This window comes from Mastacembelus armatus, chromosome 3 (genome assembly GCF_900324485.2).
Source record: "Mastacembelus armatus chromosome 3, fMasArm1.2, whole genome shotgun sequence".
Lineage (NCBI taxonomy): Eukaryota > Metazoa > Chordata > Actinopteri > Synbranchiformes > Mastacembelidae > Mastacembelus > Mastacembelus armatus.
Genome location: NC_046635.1, coordinates 28,018,117 through 28,040,568, shown reverse-complemented (window position 1 = coordinate 28,040,568; position 22,452 = coordinate 28,018,117). Strand labels below are relative to the sequence as shown.

Sequence of the window (22,452 nt, the reverse complement as noted above, 5' to 3'; positions counted from 1 at the left end):
ACAAAAGCATCTCCCTCCTGGTCAGTCGCACTGGAGATGAGGGTTCAATTCTCACTCAGTGAGGCAAACTCTACAAACAAGTATGACCGGCTGCTATCAGGTTCAACATATCTGTTCCCTGCAGCACAATCAGCTTTGAGCAGGGCAGATCGGTCTAGTGTTGCAAAGCCTCTGCACATGCTGTGTCCCTCTCTACTCAGTGTCCCCAAAGGAACATCATTAAATTTTGATTTGATCCTATCTTACCTCACCTGCTTTATTAACCTGTAGGCTGCCACCTCTTGCTGCAGTATACAGAGGTGGACTGGTCATCTGTTGAGTCTGGAGAATCACAGAATGGGAAAGTTTTCTTTATTATGATTTATCATCGTCTTTTAAGATAGTTTCTCACTCCAAGCCAACAGAGGATGACACACCGTGACAGGACAAATGCGTTTGGTCCGTGCTCCTCTAATAAACTCTAATGCCTGTGTTAGGCTTTGCCAGGCTGGGTCATAAGCCCCGGCTGCTTTTCAGCCCCAGTCTGCCCCTGGCAGTGTATGACTCCTTTCAGCAACACTGGTTCTGTAAAACTCTGAATGATCATCTGGGCATTTGAATTAGCAAAAGGAAGGTGGAGAACACTTTCAGAGACATTTCACTATGTCTGATAATTTCATCATGGTTGGCTGCAGGTTGCTGAATAATGGTCATGCTTTGCTGGCAGAAGAAAAATAACAAAATGTGTTTTTTACCAGGTTTATGTGATTTCTACATAAACTATTACAGATGGATTTCTGCAAAAAGTAGTAAAATGATAAAGGATGATAAGTACATTCAGGTAAAAAACCAGTGAGGATGCTGTATTTTTACAGACCTACTGTGCCTCATATTAAAGTCTGAAGTTTCCATCTGTCCAAACTGAGTGACCTGAATTTGCCTCCTGATATTCATAGTCTCTACAAAGCTCGGACGAGGAGAAGCAGCAGCAGTGTGCTTGGCAGGAGCGGAGGAGGATATTGTTTGTGGCGGAGGAATGGAGGTCAAAACTCCTGCAGCCAGAGCAGCTCCCAGAGGAGGGGGGGAAGCTGAACACCAGATCAAGCATCTCGGCCTCTATAGAAATACACCTTCAAGGCAAATAAAACACATTTACAGGTTCTTGGGAATGAACAGAGAAAAGGTGAATGAACAGGGTCCATGTTGGATGGCACCGGACTGTAAAAAGTTCACTGTGTACTTATTTTATTTATTTTTCTCTGTGTACAGACTGATAGAAACCCACATAACGCTTTATCTGGGTAGCATGAAGGTATGATAGATGGTGATATTAGTCTGTTAAATGTTTTAATTTGACCCTAAGCCTAATATTAAAGCTACACTGTGTTCTTTATTAGTAAATCAAATGGCTCTAATGTGAAAAGTATTGCATGTAGTGACAAACCCACTGAGGTTTCACCACCCAACTCTGCAGCTCCTCTTAGCTTTACATAGCATTTCAGATTTTTGCAGCTCATTGCTTTGGTTTTATAGCCCACGATTTTACTGTTTTTGTTCAGTCTTACTGCTCTCATTAACTTTGATTTTAGGCAGGCAGCTATTTTTAGTGAAAAAGCTTTGACAGAATAGGGAAAAAGCTGGCGACTAGTTGCTGAACATAACAGAGTCTGTGGGGGAAAAGCATTTGAGCTAACAGAGTGAATATTGATCTTATGTTTCATCAGGACATCAGAAACACAGCTCCAAATGAAGTATGCTGCTCTATTTCTGTTGGGTGTGTAAATGAGCAACTAAGATTTTTCACTAATTTTATTTAACTATGATTACAGTACATATTATGAGTACAATACATGTCATATACATGTATATATGTCATACATATGAATATATACATACAAATTATGTTTTTAAACTTTTAGAGCCAAAAACATTATCTCCTTATATTTAGCATTAACTTCTATTTCTCACACATGTGGTCAAATGGTTTCTGCTGTCCTTGTTTAGTTGAGGACATCAGTACCATAATTGGAATTTAACCATCTATCACAGTGCCACTAAAACAAATAGGCCGACAACTGTTCTGCAGCAGATGTTTCTTTAAATTGAGTGGTGGCAGATTGATAGATTGTCATCCTGCCTCCTGCTAAACAAAAACTCAGATTTAGCTTCGTTAAAAACTGATGATTTGATATTTTTTGTACAAATTCACTATTATCTCCTGATTACTACCTGCTTTTAGTATTTACTATAATCAAGAAAGAAACAGTAATGACTTTCTGTTTAGAACAATCAATAAGCTTTTTCAATAGAAAGATGTGATCAATCATGGAGTAGCCCTTTCTAAACCCTGTTTGATTTTCTCGGATGATGTAGTCCATCTCACAGAACAAAACCTTGCACTGAGAGAATCTGTCTTCATTGTACACATACAACTTAAAAGTGTTTCACCACTATTATTATTCTATTAAAACTGCCAGTAAGGTCATTTTTAAGTAAGTATTAAACTGGTCCATTCCACAGAGACAGCTTTTTAAAATACTTTAAAAGTCTTCAAGCGGGACTGAACTGCATTGATTATCTTTGCTACAATCAACAGCTTTTGGTCTTGAGACTTCATGTTCCCTTTACTCAATTTCTTCTTCTCTCTGTGCTCAACCAACTGTGCTTTTTGTTTGTACAGGCTACACTGACCACAGGCCTATACATAATATATATTTTCTTAGGTCTTCAAGAGCCTTGTTGAACCACATTGTCTTGCAGGGTAACATGTTTTTTTCTCCGCTTTTCCAACTTTTTAGGGAAGTAATTCATGCACTATGCATCATAATGCTGCATGGTTGTACATGAAGTCATTCACTTTGTTCACCTTTACGTTTCTTAAAAACTCATCTATTTTGATTTATCCCCTTGATCTATTACTAACCTACAGTACAAACTCAAAAAATCAGAAGCACTTCAAAAAATGAAAGATTATCAGAGAACAAACCACAGAAATGTCTTACTTTGATTAGAACAAAAGGTGACCCTATCATATATTCAGTCACTCTCATCAACTCTAGTTGCTTTCCTCGTGTATCTGTCACCACTGTACCTAAGATTCAAAATGTAAAAAGTGAAATTTCTGCCATTTCAATCAAGGGATTACCATAAAGGTCAGCATCCCCACATACAGCAGTCTATTTTCTCTTTAATAGAATATCAAACAGATTCTCATCATCCATCAGAACAGCATCTCCTTTCTGGCTATGTGCATGGATTCATATCACCACATGTTAGAAAATAATGATTACTGATAACAAGAATAATATGTTAGTTCATCAAACATACCGAGATTAGAATATTTGTTTCTTTAAGGTGGGAATTAAACAGCCAGAAGCACAAAAACTTTATTATTTTTCAGGAGGTGCCTGCTGATTTTTGTACAAATACATATGTCCCTTACTCTTGCAATACATTTTATATTTTGCAATATGGTTCCTCAGTGCAATTATTACTTCACTTTGCCAGTTTTTAAGTTTATCACAGTTGAATTCAATTATATGGGTGCGGGCATCTTTGATTTAATTGTCTGTTTATTGCTTTGTTTAACGGCATCATGCTACAGAAATTTTTCCCACAAGAAATTTACCACATTTCCCCATAGAAATATAGTAAAAAATTTAAGGAACATTGAATTAAGAGAACATACATGAGCATTGTTCTGCAGTATAAATATGTAACAATCTTATCTGTCACAGGGTAGTACTAAGTCAATCTGACCAAAACTGAGGAAACATTCAGCAAGAAAGTTTAATCTCGTACAGTATACACGCAGCCAAAGAGACTAAAGCTTCCACATGCATCTCTGCAGCTTTTAAAACCAATCCATTTATTCTGTGCATGTGCCAACAGCTGAGGAGATTCTAATGGAAAAACTCTCCAATATGCTTGCCTGGCATGACTGTGAAACTCATCTTCTTGTCTTAAAGATATCTGTGCTGGATAAGCAGAGATCAGTGCAGGTCTCTGAAGTGATATATCCTCCATGTTAGCTCCTTGAGATCCACCACCTCTCACTTTTGTATGTGCTCTCTCTAAGTTTATTCAGGCCTCAGGCAATGACACATTAATTCTAAGTGTGTGTCTCCAGAGCAGCGAGATAAGGGTTACATCCTCTATTAATCTATGTGAACAGAAGAGTTGTTCTTTTTAACATAACATATATCTGCTGAGGAGCATCTGAGATTTCATGTGTACCAAAGATAAATGTTGGAAACATAAAATATAGTTGACCCTTGGTGTATGGTTGCATTATTTAGGGTACTCTAGCCACCCTAGAATATGTCATTGCTAGAAATTATGTCCATAAACTATTCAAATGCACCTCTCATACATTCAATACAGTTCAGTTCATATTCAAAGGCTAAGGAGTTTCAGCTAAAGAGTGTTTACCCAAGTAATCTCAAAGTTTGGACTCCATCCAGCACTTCAGTCAGTGTGTAAATGGATTCAAAGGATGGAACTATTTTATTGTTACACACAAAATGTGGGGAAAACACTGCACATACCCAAAAGGCACACCTAAGCATACGGACAGATGGGGCAAACACAGCTCACATATGCTTTTAGACTTGGTTCCTATTAACTATCTGAATACATTGACTCCATGTTTAAACAGGGGAAGGTTAGACAAGGAGAGTGTAGGAGTTTGTTCCATGCCCACAGGGTAATCCATATTAATCTCATCAATACAATAGTTCATTACTCTCGAGGGGCTGTAGTAATGCTAAAACAGGAAACGAAACACAGATCACTGTGTGGAGACACTGGAGCTCTATGGGCACATCACTGCATGCCAGGTTAGTTTAAGTCAGTGTGCACTGGGATTTGCATGTCTGGGGCCTTTTCCTTTGGCTTTGTTGTTCCTGCTGAAATAAATTAAGCGTGACTTTGGTAGTCTATCTGCCCAGCCTTGAGGAGGACCTCAGCTGTGCAAGTCCTCTGTGCCCCAAGGACAGAGAGACTAACTCAGATAACCCTCTTTTACCTCTCTTTGTATTCATGCCCTCCTCTCTCTCTGTCTCTCCCCTGGGTTTTCTTCAACACTGTGTTAACTCACTGAGTGAAATTGCTCGCCCTGCTCCAGGGTGTGCAAAAGTTTCACTAAGACAAATCTGCAGTTTAATAGCACTTTATTAATGCTATCCCACATTTGAACGCATCGCCAATCCAAAAACAAGATCAGACTGTTCCAATGTCAGGCTGTGCTAATCATTGTTTTTATACTGACAATGGATAAAATGACAATGTAAAAGGTGTCACTCATGGTGAAGCCACAGAGAGCTAACACTACATTCTTCCGCTGCTTTAGGGAGCATTTTGTTATATTTCAGCTCACTGTTTTGGTTTCATCCAGTTTCACTGCTCTTAACATCCAGCAGCAGGTAAATGGTTTCAGTGAAAAAGCTCTGGGAAACCCATTTTACACTACATGCCCAAACAGGAGTCATAAAAAGCAACATGCTGGTCAACCCTTTTAACAAAAAAAGCAATTAATGCAATTAATTATGTTATTATTTTATCATTACAGTTAATGTCTTCTGTAGTGACTAGAACTCATTTCTTTGTCACAGTAAATCAAGTGAAGAGCTTTTTCACACTCAGAGCACAGTAGCTTCATTCCACTGATGCTGAACTATCACTGCTTCACACTACACATCATAACATATGGACAGACTGCTGGCAGAACTGGCAGAGGGAGAAGATGGATAAAGACAGCAAATGAAAAAGGACAAAACGAGAGAGAGAGATAGATGAAAAAAAAAAAGGTAGAGGTGGGATACAGATAATGAGGCAGAAAAGGAAAAATGAGATGTGAATAATCAGTGCTCTGGGTAAAAAACTGCAGAGGGAGAAAGAAGACACAGAGCAATTAAATGACTACGGTAACATGAGAAAGAGGTAGAAATTACTCAGGGATAAAAAAAAATGAGAGCAGTTAGTATTTAAAACAAAACACAAAGGATTCCCAGAGAGACAAACTGTAAAATCCAAATTTGCTTTGGTCCAGATTTTGACTTAACTATCAGCTCAAACACTCTATAATTACAAAAGTGTTTATGAATTATTTCCAGATAAATCTGACACTGTCTGGAATAATAAAATTGTCATGTTCTTATGGGCCAGCCAATTAAAACTCCTGAAACATCAACATGTGATTAGTGCTAAAATTCAATTTAAACAAATGAACAAAAGCAGACAGATCCTCCACCTCTCAGCTTCTTGATGGGGGATCATTACAAGCATCACAGCCAGACAGCTGGTGCAAGAGCTGAGCTGGAAAGGACACAGTTTGAGGAGGCGATGGACTGGAAGTAGAGCTCTGCCCTCACAAGACCTCAGCTGGGAAATAATCTGCATTGACTCTGCAGTCTGATCTTTTTATATCAAAGCACTGCTTCTTTAAGATGAAGCGCAAGGGTCCAGCACAGTCCTGTGTCCCATTGCCAGATAATAAGCAGGGCTCCACAAATGAAGACTGAGGTTCCTGGCTATGGTCTGCACTACTGCCTCAAGGCAGAGCTGGGAGGAAACATTTCTCCTGTTGTCTCACTTCTAAAAGTTTCAGACTGAAATTCTGTAAATAGTTAGAAAGTTAAGGAAATAACAATATAATTTTAGTTTTGAAACCAGTGTCAGAAAAAGTAAATCTGTTTGCACCGTAATACTATTACATTTTATTTATTCACACTATAGCTGATGGGAATGTGATTAGTGTTCCAGGTATTCAGATATTCATATTAAACCTTTGACCTGAACATAGCACTTGCCAAAGTTACTACCATTCATTCTGAGAGGTAACATAAATGTCACGACCATCCATCCATCTCACAGCTGGTGAGACACTAATGTCAGCCTGGGAGATGAAAAATCACAGAATCATCACCAAAATTAGCAAGAAAAAACATGACGAATTTAGCCGTGCCAGTGGTGCTACAGTATTAAGGGCCCTAACAAGCTGTCACTGCAGAGCCAGACCTTCACATCATTACATATATCTTAGAAAGTTGGCATATGAACAACACACATGAAAGTCTCAAGATCGACTTTGTACAAGTGGTTTTTGCATGAAGCTCACTGCCTTGTAAAATGTTTCACTGGTAAAACCTTTGAACGAAGTAGGATTCATCCTCTGAGGAGCTTGGGTAGCTGTTCAAAATTTCATGGCAATATTAGCTGTCAGGACATTCACTAAAAATCATGACTAAACTTTGGTGAGGTGCTGGAGGAAATGTCAGGTGATCATCCTGATACCCTGAAGTCATGATCGACCCTCTGGAGACAATGACTCTCTATAAAAACCTCTTTGGCAATTCATCTAATAATTGTTGAGCTACTTCTATCTGACCACAGACACAACACACCATGTTTCGCTCTATTCTCAGAGGACTGTTCTCAGCTTCGCAGCCTGACAGTTTCCAGAGCTGATCCAAAGCCTGAGCTGAGGTGATTCTTCTCTTTCTCACAGGTCATGTTTTACATAAGCCACAACCTGAGCTATAACATACAGTGAGGGCAAGACGTTTCGGTTTGTTAAAATCCTAAACCCTGAGTTTATGCTGGGATGGGAATTTCGTCATTTCCCCCAGAACACTGAACAGCATCATTCATTCAGCTGTGTGAGCAGAGATAGTGGAGGAGACCATTATTTGAAGTGAAAGGGTGAAGAGAACCTGACTTAAATTGATTCGTTTCCATAATATGAGTCATGCAAAGTTGAATTCCACTGCCTACACCATCTGAATGTGACTCACGCTCATGTGAATTAGCATTCCCCATGCTGTTTATGCAGCTCAAGCCACAGGCCTAAATGTACACAGGGCTGACAGTGTAGACACTGAATCTGTTTAACATAAGGTCATAAAAAAGGTCATACACTTTGAGGTCATTTAACTAAGACATCCAACACAATCTGCTTGAATTCTACTCTAATCTAAGAGGACTTATCTGATTGATCATCTGAGCGATTGTATTCAGCCTTGTTTCAAGACAATAATATCAATTTATCATCATCATCATTACAAAAACATACATTCCATTTCTCACTTGCAGATAGCTTTGGCTTTATTTGTGCTGCTTGTCACCAGAGCAGGAGTCTCCAAAGTATTACTCATTGCCCATGTTCGAGTCGCTCACCTATTGGTCCAGAATACAGCAACAACCACGGATGCATGATACAAACAGACAACACAGCTTCACTGAGTAAACCTGCTCCATCTGCTATCCAATCAAAGACATCCTCTCCTCCTCCAACAACAAAGTATTATTTGCCAATCAACTGTTCAATCGAGTGAGTTATGCTCATCTTGGCTTACCTGAGTTACACATAATGGTAACATGGCAATGATACACACTAAACATCTACAATGAACAGAAAGTAGGTTTCCATAGAATCAGTGAGTTTACCTCCAACAGGCCTATGTTTTTTACATTTTACACCAAATTCACTATTAGCAGTTCCTGTTTGCCATGTTCTGTACCACTGGATGTGCTGCTAGCTATTATTACTCTAATATACAAGAAAACAAAAATGTGATGATCCTCTAACGAGGATCTCTGAGGTTTATGGAGGTTTTGTGTATGTTGTTTGCTTAGAATTACGACTGATTGTGACACAAGCTGTGGTAAGTAGGGATGACTGGGTTTGCAGTGGCCAACCTTAAAGCAGCTATAACGACCAACTTCACATTGTTGTCTAATAAGAGAATACAGTCACATAGATGCAAACAGAAATTGTGTGAGTTTGACATTATGATGTGATGACCGATATAAAATGTGAGTTCTGCATATTAGTCTTTGACAAGTGGTTACACAAAAGAATTGGAGTTTTTTAAGTGTCTTGGTTTAGAGATCAGTTTGAGTGTTTTGATGTGTGAAGAAAAGCTTTGGTCACTTTCATATTGATCAAGTAGTACGATATATGTCAATTCATCAGTATGTACTCACCCCCAGCTTGCGGCTGCGCATGCGAACGTAGCCCTGTTTGACAATGTCATTGAAGTTGGAGGCCATCTTTGGACGGGGGATAACCTGCTGGTCGTTGCTGTGGAGACCATCCAGATGTTTCTTTCCTCCCCCAACCAGCCCTTTGCTTTTCTTTCCTACCTTTCCAAAGCTCTGGTTTCTTTGGGCTTTCCTTTCTTTCACTTCCAATCTTGTTTGCTGGTTCTCCTCTCGCTAACTCTTCTGTTTTCTTCCTCCTTCACAGAGCTCCTCACAGCACCCTCCTTCCTTCTGTTCTCCTGTGTTTCTCTTTCTCTTTGCCTCTCACTTCTCTTGAGTTGTTCCTTTCCCCTGTCCTTTCATTCACTCTTCATCTCTAAGGAAAGGACAAACAGTAAGACAGAGGGAAACAGAGATAAGTGAGAAATACAACATTAGTCTTACTGAATGTGAAGTGAATGTGAGTATGTCAGGATGACAGAAATCACTTCACTTAAACCACCGAAGGTTCACATTCTTTCAGACATTCTCACATGACATGCAGGCATGTTTAAAAATATACAAATATTCTGAATATTCTGCTTTGAGCAGCTTAAGAGCTTTTATGTGATGTGTTCTTTTTTATGAGTATTGCAGGTAACCAGCACAACACAGCACAGTGACACTTTGTCCCTTCGATGAATGAATGTGAAAACAAACTGCACTTATGCTCATGATTCTACCATAGCTAAAACATCACACAGAAGGAACAATAAACAAAACACTGGGCTAGAGGGGAGCTTTATTATAATACTGACATGCCTATATGCACATAAATCCAGTTATTTTCCTTCTTTCCATTTCGGTCATGTTAGGAAATGATCTCTCCATGACCTTTATGGACAGTATTCCCCTTTTTCAGTATACTGTACATATTGGCATGGGGGTAACATATTCAGACAGACCAAAAATCTGAATGAATACTTAAACAGTAATACTAATGATGCCCATTTACCATCAGTTCCAGTTAGTTGGGTGAGCAGCACTGACCAATTCTATGATAAATAGAATTAGTCAAAATGTAAATGCCAGGTCTTCGTTATACTCTGTATAAGCTGTAGTTTATGATGTTTTTTATAATGTTTTTCTACTTTATAGGGGAAGTAGGAACTCTTATATTCTTTCTCTTCTCTCTTAAAAAGTGTTTATTGTGAAACTGAACTGAATATTTGAACAGATTTTTACTATGGAGAGCCTCCTCGTGCTGGAGTAGGCCATGTGTGAAGTACATTATGAACACAGAGACAGACACACATTTCCTCAGCAGAGAGCAGGGACACTTGCCATCTTTACTAACTCACTTATCGCACTGAAACTGATATACTGTACAGGGGCCGATGTGACTTATACAACCATTTAGGCACCCAGTGCATGCAGATGCACATGTGCAAGCTGATGTGTAAAGTGTGTGCACAATGTGCGTGTGCGTTTGCCATCAGGCCAGTAGCAGTGGGGCAGACATTTCCCACAGGGCCCAGTGGTAAATCTCCCTGACAACAGTGGAACAGAGACATTAAACTTTAACAAGGGGATCATTAATATATACACAGGGGCACACACACACACACACACACACACACACACATGCTGGTAAAAGAGGAGACACGGACAGGCTTATCATTATGGCAATGTTGGTTTTGTTAAGTGGCTCAGGCACAAAGACTATTAACATTAAACACCAAATATGAATAAATTGAAGAAAACACAATCATGCAAATACACATAAAGATGACAATGGGTACAACATGCACATTTAAAAATAAATGTAGAAATGCAATAATGTGTTTGCCACTTTTAGGAAGGTGACAGAGTGCTCACACAATCATTTGGGGACATCAGCATGTTCACCATAAATAATGAAGCACATTCCTTGAAAGAATAACAGCTTCTGGTATTCGCTTCTTTTTTCATTGACTGCCACCAAATGGCAGTGTAATATGAAAGAGGTCACTCACAGTGATGAACCGACCAACTGTGGAGTTTCCCTCAGCGCTGTGAGGCATTTTAACATCTTTCAGTTCACTGTGCTGGTTCTGTCTCACCACTCTTATCAAACTTATTCCCAGCTGCAGCACGGAGCTCTGCACTGTGGCAGCTTGTGGAAGTGTTAGCTTCAAAAACTGACAATGGAAGAGCCACTTCAAAGCCCCAAATCCCGTAGAGGCGAATGTGGAGCTTTTCTAAGGTGAAACATTTAAAACAATAATACGGTGTGCATAGAGCTTGAACTGGGACATTCTTAACACAGTTTACTATCAGCCAGCTGTCAGTCATTCACTCAACACTCACTGAACTAATAACAATCTATTTAAAGAACAATCTATAACAAACAATCAATAAATCACAAATTTATCCTCAAGGAGCTTTTCCATCTGTACAGCATACAGCACCTTCTGTCCTTAGCTCCTCAAATCTAGCTGCAAACCAAAAGTACCTTTTGCAAAAAGCTGTGGTGTTGTTAGCACATTTTTTTGTTTTTGTTTTGTAAATTATGAGAAGGACTCCCATTCTGTTCAGCAAAACCATACAATGCACTTCCAACTGGTGCTTGTTCTTCCTCAGGGAAACCATCTTTGGTTGAGTTCACAAAAAAGCTCCAATATAACCAGCTCTAGCTGGTATATGGCTACTAGCTCTTATAATCCAGGAAACAGAGTTTAATTTCACGGCTGCAGTGTGGTCAATTTTCTGCCTGGCACCATTTGGTTAAATGGTCACGGTTGCTCTCACCTCTAACAGCTTGTTAAGATATCAATAATTTAATTTAATTTGTGATAAGGATCACGGTTTTAATATGAACATAATTCATCTTCAGCCTTCCAAAGACCAATGTGATCAGGGACACAGTGGTGGAAAGCCATAGTGAAAAAATCTGCATGATGGGACACTATTAAGGCCAGTGAAACAAAACCAGTGAATTTCATTGGATTGATATAATGTATTTAGTGTCCTTCTCCCTAAAGGGTCCTTCCTTTCCTTTTCTATATCAACAGCTTAGTTTATTGGTCATGTGACTGAAGAATCTGCTTTCTCTGGTCTCTGGTTTCATTTAACTTCATCCATCCATTATCTGTACTGCTTATCCTGTTTATGGTCATTGGAGACTGATGCTAAGTGAGAGACAAGTACACCCTGGATAGATCACCAGTCTATCACAGGGCTGACACAGATGCATGATTCAGTGAGGTGATTACAGCACTTCACTGTGACCAGTCACTTCATTATAGTCATTTTTCAAAAGAGGTTACAGGAACATGTAGCCCCATTGGACTGATTTCCTGTTTTGAAATAATCAATCATCAGCCTTTATATGGACGTATAGAAGTAGGTTTACAAACAATGCAAGAAAAAAGTGAAAGATGCAAAGGATGAAAACTGAGGAGGTGTCTCCATTGCACATAGAGTAAAAAAAAAAGACTGAAGTGCAGAATCAGTCTCAATGGGTTGGTCATTCACATGCTTGAATAGTGATCAGTTAATGAAAACATGCACAGAAGGTAGACTACATATAAGCCCATAGACAACACACCCATGCACACCCATTGATCCTGTTTCAGTCCTTTCTGCGCGCGTGTGTGTGATGACACTGAATCAATAGTGTGTTCACAGTCTATTCCCTGAATAGATCTGACAACAACACATTCAGCTCCAACTTTCCTCAGTCACACAGAATAAAGTGTTAAACATCTGGATATCAATGTCAAACGAACTGTGATGCACTGGTATATTATACCGAGCACAAACAACAGGGATGGCATCCTCCGTCATAAGTAATACTCAGTGGCAGGACTTTATACAAACACAGACAGTAACATTTTAGTGACCCGGCACATATAAACTATGGAATATCAGCAAAGGTTTGCAGTCACTGCACATAAGCATCAGTTGCACTTCTGTCGTCTCAGTGGCTGCTGAGAACAGGTTGGGTGGCCTGGTTCTGTGTATTTCCTGGTTCTGTGTGGTCTTTACAGTCTACAGCACAACCACAGAAACTAGCAGGGCAAGAAAAGCAGGAGACACCTTCAGCTGTGTCCATCTGTCACACCATCCTCAAAACTGCAGGTGATAGAGATCAAGAGTCGCCCTTGAAGCAACAATCGTGTTGTTTCAAAGAAGAACAGTCTCAACAGGTGGACAGAGCTTGAGGCTTTGAAAAATGACATTATTATAAGGACATATTGTAGCACACATCAGTTGGCATTCCCACACAAAGAGACAAACCATGAGCACCTGTGGAAGATAGGTGGATAAAGGATTATTTAAAAATAATGGAGTTTCCAATGACTTAATTCAGAAGCTCAATATCACTTTCAAGTCAGTTATCTTCAGACAAACCAGAATAGTCATTTCTCCCTCCAGTCTTTATGCAAAGCTAATCTAAGTGCCTGATGGGTCTAGTACTGTGCTACTTCCTGGCACTCAGTACTACATCAGTGTTTCGTACTGAAGTGGTAAATCAGTTTCATTTAAAAAAAAATGTTCATAATATCCTTAAGCTATTTTCAGTCATGGTTTCTCCTTAATATTACTGATGGAAAATGTATACATATGGGCTTTACTTTTTATTGTTTTTAACAGTGAGCAAAACCTAAAGGGCACGTGACAAGTGAAATGGAGGAAAACTGACTGAACTATGGCAGGAGAATGACTATGTTACTGTCTATACAACATTAAACTATCAAACCAAACCATAGATGTCTGTAGGTTATACTGTCCATGTTGTCCATGTCTCTCAGTACAAACTGCACTGCATATAAACAGTGCAGGCTGCTGTTTGGTGTTGGTCTACGTACATGGACACTGGAGAATTGGTGTTATCTTGTGGGATTTGCAGGATTGTCTGTTACCAGAAATTCCAATCCCACAAAAAAAGTCATTACGTGTGGCATGTCCAGTCTTAGGAGGTGTTCAGCCCTTCATCAGGTGTGCCTCACCTTTAGGTGTACAAACAGCAAGGTGCAACATCATATTATATTATATATATATATAAACACAAATAATATGATAACATTAGCTGAGTTAGCTGACTCGTGTGTTTTAAAGCTGTGTGGGTGTGTATTCATGTGTATGAGTTTGCTGTTTGTGTGTAAAAACCTGCAAATATGTCTGGCAACCACTACACTGTGTTTATGTGTCTAGTGACCTTTATCCTCTCCTGAGTATTTTCCTTTTCAGCTTGACACTTCTGAACATCAAAGATCACGTCTGGTCACTGTCTCTGTGCTCTGACACACACGCACACACACACATACACAGACACACACACACATTACAGTGAGCCAGAAGGACACACACAGCCACCTATCTCTACAGAGAAGTGACTCATGAAATCAGTCAGGCAATCAGCCCCTATTCCTTCATGCCTGTCTCCTGTTTTCTTCTTTTCATTTTTTCCCTCCTTCTCTCTTCTTATTTTTCCATCCCTCACTGTTTTCTCTCTTTTCTAAATTGCTCATTCCATTTGAGAAAATCTATGTACATGTCTAAAATCCTGGCTCAGACACTGTTTGTCATACACAGGAGCCAATACAATCATGTAAATCCAGTGATTTGTTTTCCATTTGTCTTTTTCATGGCACTATTTACTCCTCTGTCATTGGACTGTAGCTGCAGCAAAATTATTTTTATTAGTGCTCGTATAAAAGGAACATTGTAAAGTATCTTGTTGTCTGGAACAGGACTACGCATAGGCAGAGCAGTTCATATTAATGTCTGCGTGATCATGTAAAACATGGTGCCTAATGATGAAAGAGGAGGGTCAAGGTGACAAGAAGTCAGGGGATCACAGAAGTCAGAAAGATGGATCTACACTGATGGTGCTGCAGAGTAGGACTGCTGAAGGACAGCAACCGTCTCATGTGGTTGTACTGTGCCTGTTCACCAGTCTCCCACCAAACGCCACAGAAGGCGAATTACTGCGCTGCAGTGAATTTCACACTGGTCTTCTTTTGGCTGACTGTTGCTAAACCCACCATGAACTGAATGAGATTACAAAGGCTTGAAATTTTCCTCAGAGATTAACTGCAAGAAACAGCCAAATGCATCAGGTATAAACAAGCTCATCCATATGCACTGTTTTCTGACCACATCTAAACGTGTTATACAGACAATCAATCTGTCAGAGAGGAGGGGTGATTAGAGAGTCACGGTGAAGATATGTAGAGTGTTAGTCTGTCTGAATGTCTTACTGAATGTCCATGTTATGGTTTGAAACACCTTTTCTTCAGTTTTTTCATGTTCTGCAACCTCATCACTGCTTTGGGACAAATCCTGACAAAGGACTCACAGTTGGTGCTCATATCTATGCAGCTACTTTGACTGCTAATCAGTCAGCAAGCTCCATTTGCAATGTCCCAGTTTTAAACACGTGATGTAGATGTGTCTCTGAGCATGTAACTGGCACACAGCATCTAATAGAAATCTATGGGGCAGTTCATCTGGGAGATGGAACAGCAGCAACTAAAGGTGAAGGTTGTTACATTCAGCTGGTTAATGAACAGCAGTCTACTCTATGACACCAACTCCTTAACAACTGGCGTATTATAGCCTGAAAGATGTGCTGCACCTGAAAACATACAGACCCAAAATTAGCATAACCCAAAGTTACAGTCTTGTTTGCCAAGAAATAGTTTCAACATGAAATTTGTTTTAAAAACACCAGATGAAATTTTTATATTTCTCTCTGTGTATGAATTAAACCAAAAGGTTCAATGTATTAAACAGTGACAGACAGAGCTTTGAAACTTTGGACAAAGACGAGTCCATATGTTTCCCCCTTCCTTCAGTCTTTAAGCTAAACTAGGTTAACCATGTCTGACTCCAGTTGTGCACTACACAAAGAAATCAGCTTGATATGGATCTTCTCATCTCAGTCGTAGACAGAAGGGGAATAAGTGTATTTACAAAAATTCTCTCAGATTTTTTCATGAATTTTCAAAGCTTCTATTGTTCTTATTGTTTATCGGGAGAAAAAGCCTCACGTGTGATTACATGTCATCTCAAACTGCTGCAGAAAAAAGAAACAGACAACAAGGAAAACAAAGACAGATGGAGAGAAAAGAGGGATGCCAAAATAAAGGGAGAGAGGAAGACAGCTGGTGAAAAATCAAAGTAACTCAGATGATTCTTTGATTGGCTGATTGAATTTCTTTGTATCAACAATGATGAAACTGTGGCCACTGCCAATCCTTCTGGCATTTTACAGTGTGTCTGTGCATAATTGATAGCAGGCTTTACTGTATGAGGAACTGAGCTTTTATAACCCAGTTTATACCCTGCAACACCTTCCAACAAACTCCCTCACACACAGAAGCCTCCTATGCTCCCTACTATTTCTCCTCTTCTCATCCTGGTAATCCCTCAATTACAGTCTTAGTCTTCGCCTCATAGTCTTATTCTGTTCCTGTGACACACAAGTGCAAACATTTCTCCACAATGTTACACACGTTTAAACACACAGAGGCACAAACTTACTTTTCAACTAACCCTTACTTTACTTTATCACCCAACCAGGTTCTGTTTACAGCTTTTTGACTTTAGCTTAACCTAGTTTAGTTATGTTAGCATGGTGTCGATGAAAATGTTAAGAATGAGTCTGAGCATAGCCACATGTAAATATTGTGTTTCCTGCTCAGAGCTTACCATCGATGCTGAGATTGTTTTAGCACTACAGACCTGCATACTTAACTCAACCTGACACAACTTGGCTGCTGTTGCTGCTATACCTGCTGCCAACAACACTTCCTGTACATGCCAACCAACATCATGATTAAGGTGCTAGCAAACAGCTGCCTATTTGCACATCCAGCAGACACAGAGCAACATTAGAATTCATGTGAAGACACAACAAACATTCAGACCTTTTAGTTCTGGTCTTGGTCTCCACCAACTCCTGACGGATATATCTGAATCTTTAGCTGGATTCATTTTGCAGTTGATGATTCAATATATAAATTGATCATTTGATTGCACGTCGAATTGCAAAACGACTTATCATTTGAATAAGGAGACCAAACTACATAAGAAATATGAAATGCAGTTGATTTTGCTTTCATTTAAAATTTTTATCCAAATAATTAACAATGAAGTGAGTATTGAATTCACTTTGCATATTGAATTGTCACTTGCATATTGTATGTTCATATTGTAATTTCCATTTGAACAAAGAGGCCAAGAAACCTCTGTATCTAAATGCTCCGACATGCTGGTCACTGTGTCGGTCTGCTCCTTGGTTCTGGACAGGTCGTGTACACTGGATTTATGAGAGCTTTTTAGAGGATAATGAAATTTATGAGAGAACCAAGACTGAACAAAATGTCAACTTACATCCAAATCAGTGTATGAAAAGAGGCTAAAATCGTGAGCTCTCACTAAAAGCAAATTCTCACACTACACAGGCATATGATCTGTACTGAAACAGGCTTAGATCTTGATGCAAGACAAATTTCAGAGGAATCTGACAAAGTGTAATCTAATCCAATTGAGTGCTCACTGTGATGGATTACTCAAGCAAGTTTCAAGCCTCTGCAGGGAGATTTCCGTTGAGCACTGAAATGAATGGAGACCAGTTTCTGCAAGGAACCATGACTGGATTAACCTGCTCCAGGGGCTCCTCAAAGCTTTTGTTACAACATTTTTCACTGCCATTTAGTGTTTTGTTATGTAGCTGTAGCTGTGCACCACGAGTGTCATTTATGAATCTCCTTCATGGTTAGTAGGATGATGTTTCACTGTTTCCATCATTAAAGCATCTATACTGTGCAGGAAAGTGTAGTTCATGCATTACAAAACAGTTAGAAGATAAGATAAAATTTATTAATCCACAAAGGGAAATTCAGGTGAATAAAAAAATAAATACAATAACAAAACTGCAACATAATACAATACATGATGTGTGTAGGTGACTCAGCCCTGTGCTGCTAAGCTCAAATACCAGACTGCGCCCAGGGCACATGCTCATTACAGTCTGACCATGAAACACCCAAAAACCACATAACAAAGAGAAAATGTAGGATGTTCGGGATCACCTCAAGTAAAAAAAAAGATCTGACATTTTAAGAAACAGTTTGTTGTTTTCTTGTAAACAGCCGCACCCACTTTGCTTAGTTTAGGATAAAGACTGGAAATGAAAGAACCGGCTACCTGACTGGCCTTTAACGTAATAAAATACACTTTACCTGATAGATAACAGATGAGATGTTAATCAGTGAGCTTTGAAAGTGTTGGTAGGTGGATTTTGTTTTCTGTCATTGTGCTAAGCTAAGCTAAGCAGCTGCTGGACTGAAGCCTCCTATAAAACAGACAGAAAAGAGAATGGTGTTGATTTTCTCCTCTTACTCTCCACCACAAAGCTGAATGAATTGTTGCTGTTGTTGGATGGACTTGTTACTTTAAGACAGAAAAACAATTTTACTATTGGATGTGAGAGCGAATGACTTTTGAAGAGCAATGTTTCTTGCTGTGGTCGCAGCAGACACACAATGAGAAACTTTTTCTTTTCACACAGTGATGGAAAGAAAAGAAAGGGTAAGAAAACAAAACCAAGGGAGGTGGGGAGGAAACAGAGCATTTCAGCCGCTCATCCCCTCCTTTCTCTTTCTCTCTCTCTCACGCACACACACTCATGCATCTCCCCAAGCCGCCCCAAGGCTAACACTTGGGAGAGCGTCAGTCTGTCTGCTCATAACTATCTGTCACAGATAACAGTGGGGATAAACACACACTCACACACATAAACGTGCACTCCCACGCTCACACACAAACATGTCTCTGGACAGCTGTGCCACTGACAGACAAGACAGTCCGTCTCCAGCCCCATATCAGATGATTGTATGCATTCACTACAAACACACACACTCACGCAGACATAACCACTCATGATTATCTCACAAGGATCATGTGAATTGTCAGGCACACTTTTTCACATCCCAGTTCCAAGAGCCTCCTGCAGAGTTTTAGAGCAGATGCTGTTTGGCTTTGTGGAATATTTGGATCAATTTATGTAAAGCAGGTTGGAGCAATTTAACCAAACAGAAAACACAACTTCATTTGGCCAACAACAGACTCTGGTTAATCTGTAAGTCACCATGAGAAAAATGGGCAGTGTATATTACAACAATGAGGTGGACTACATGAAGGCTTCTTTTCATTCAGTACAGTGACTGTGACAGCAAAGTGCCAATTATGTTCATTTCACAGCTTGTCTTGACATTGCTTGTTCTGAAACAGACAGGCCAGCTGACCAGAGCGATGTGTCAATGCAAATTGGGCGCTGCAGCGTAATGTTGGCAGAAAACATTATGCTTGGGTTTCTGCCTTCACAAAAGCCTCACATGCAGGTGGTGCACTAATGCACTACTGACACACACACACACACACACACACACACACACACAAATACTGTAGGATGAATAGGCAATGTATGACGCAGAGCAACCGTCTGGGCTGATGCAAATGTCTCCCCTCAGCTGTGTTAGTGTGAATTAGTTTGCAGCAGCGGCTTTTATTTGTTTTTACCGACCTGTTATTGTTTTCTGCGACAGGTGCAGCAACACTGACTCAACAGCAAGGTGACTGCATGGTCTGTGATAGAGGTGTTTTTACCTGCTCAGGTGCCGTGTATATTACTGCAAATGTTCTGCTTAATGTACAACATTACATAATCACATCAAAATGAATGCATCACACATATAAACAGGATTATTTTGAAACTATGCTAATGAATGCATTAGTGGCATTAGTGTACACTGCCTTCTACTTTAATGACAACATTAGTAATCACTGAAGTAAAACTGTACAGGCAAACAGCAAATATTTTAAACAAAATGCAAAGCGACAAAGCGACTCACTGACCTTCTGATAAAGATGTCAAATAAAAATTGTTCATGTGTTGAATTTTCTTTGAATTAATTATTTTTAGAAAATTGATATTTACCAACTGTCTTGAAGAATATAAAGAATATGAAGAATATAAAGGCTGCTAACTACAAAATCACAGCACAGTACTTTGACATCCACTGAATGTGAATTTAAAAAATGGCAATACTAGATACACAAAGCTGATAACAATTTCAGACAAGGGCAATGAGCAGGACAGAATATCATTCACACATAAACAGGCTGACGCAGCATTCAGCTGGATTCTACCACTGCAGTAATGGCGGAGAACACAACACAGCCGCCAGGTTAGTCTCCACAGAGGTCCGTCCACAGAGGTCCGTCCACAGAGGTCCGTCCACAGAGGTCCGTCCACAGAGGTCCATCCACAGAGGTCCGTCCACAGGGGTCCGTCCACAGAGGTCCATCCACAGAGGTCCGTCCACAGAGGTCCATCCACAGAGGTCCGTCCACAGAGGTCCATCCACAGAGGTCCGTCCACAGAGGTCCATCCACAGAGGTCCGTCCACAGAGGTCCATCCACAGAGGTCCGTCCACAGAGCTACTTCCACAGAGGTCCGTCCACAGAGCTACTTCCACGTAGCACAGCAGCCTGCATTTGGATTGTGTTTGCTTGACTTTCAGCAAAAACACCACTCCCAGTAATTCACACACAGGCTGGGCAAAATGCATTAGAGGTGAACAAATAAATGAAGAAACACACAGAGGCCAAGCCTTTAAATAATTATACCTATGAAGCACCTAATAACCTGGTAAATTATTAGCTAGAGTTGGATGTTGTAGAGATTATGTTTCTCTTGCTACAATGCGACACCTCTGCCAAAACTCCCTAAGCCAGTGGCACTCAATGGGCACTGTCCACTCATAGACATTTCCTTGGCACTCATTTGTAGAGTGACTGACAGTGAGTGTAGCAGCAGGCTGAGCCTCAGCTACTTGACTGCCTTCATCCAACATCACCTTAATTTGCTGCAAATTGGTTTAGGAGACCAGAACCTTGATTACAAGTGTAAAAATGTAGCCTTCATGTTCACTAGTTGTAGTGAACAACAAATCCACCACTTACATGAATTCAAACCCCACAGGTACAGTCACATTTCTGGGCCTGTATGTTGGCCTTGGCATCTAACAAGTTCTTTAAATCCCACAAATGTGCACACACACACACACACACACACACACACACACACACACACACACACACACACACACACACACAGAAATGATTTTCCACATTCTGTGATACAGCTGTATTATTACAGCCTTTCCCTCTAATAATTTGATAAGTGGCTCTGTCGCACATCTATGGACTCCAGCACCTCCATCAAATACCAGGGCTGCCACTAATAATTAGTACTGAGTAATTATTAATCTGTTGATCATTTTTAAGATGAACCCATCTATTATTTTTTAAGAGAGAATAAAAACCAAAAAATAATAATAATAAATCACAAACCCATCATTTCTGCACTCATTTAAAAAAATATAAAGCCAGCAACTATTTGGCCTTTTATCCAAGTGAATTCAATGATTAATGTAGATCATCACAGCTACTGTACTATCAATTAAAACTGCCTGGTAAGAATGAGGGAAATGACATTGGTCAGTGAACACCATCTATTTCCCACACTAACAGGAGGATAGGATGATATAAAGCTTTTATTTATGCAAACCTGAGAGGCAAAAGTGTAAAACAGTCTCCGTATATCTATTTATTTTCTAAAGCTAAACTGCAGCCACACACACACACACACACACACACACACACACACACACACACACACTTTACACTGACCAGTGTGACGGTGAGGACATTTCGGGAAAGTGACTACACTGTTTGAGGGTTATGACTTGGTTTTAGTGTTAAGGTTAGAATTAGGTTAGGATTGGGCATTTATTGTGATAATGAAGGTTTGGGTAAGGGGCAGGGGGATGCATTATGTCAGTCACAAAAGCATAAGTGTGTGTTGTACATTGGCTTGTGAACAGAAGATTTTGAACAACGTGGGAAACAGGCAACTAGTCACGGGGTTTCCATAGCAATCCAGGGCATGCACATCAAAAAGCTACACACAAAAGGGAGAGACATGTGTGTGTGTGTGTGTGTCTGCATGAGTAACATAGTATCATCTGTTTCCAGACCACGAATAAAGCTGCAGATAAAAGAAGACTATAGAGATCAAAGAAAAGGACAGAGACTCTTCCTCTGTCTCTTTCTATGTACATCAGTCTCTCTCTCTCTCTCTCTCTCTCTCTCTCTCTCACACACACACACACACACACACACACACACACACACACACACACACACACACACACACACACACACGCATGCATACATCAGAAACCTCCCTGATACCAGCAGCATCATGATCATTAAGCTGCAGGCGTTTGAACAGTAGTTGACTTCATGTTATCAGTGACAGGGATTAACATTTTGGATTGAAAAAAAAATTCAAAGGTTGCCAGTTTCAATTTCCAACAAACACTGCCCTGTCTCTGCCCAAGCCCGGATCACCTTTCTGTCCAGAACTTTTTATAAGTTTCACCTAACAC

General features: G+C 39.9%; 1 protein-coding gene across 1 annotated transcript in view; it reads right to left on the bottom strand.

Moving 5' to 3' along the window:
* dok4 (docking protein 4) overlaps positions 1-22,452 on the bottom strand; it is a 47,321-nt gene that overhangs the window by 15,286 nt on the left and 9,583 nt on the right. The window contains exon 2 of the mRNA XM_026293795.1: positions 8,965-9,337. Within this exon, the coding sequence (XP_026149580.1) occupies positions 8,965-9,030 (66 nt within the window). The 5' untranslated portion in view covers positions 9,031-9,337. The remainder of the gene's footprint in view (positions 1-8,964; positions 9,338-22,452) is intronic.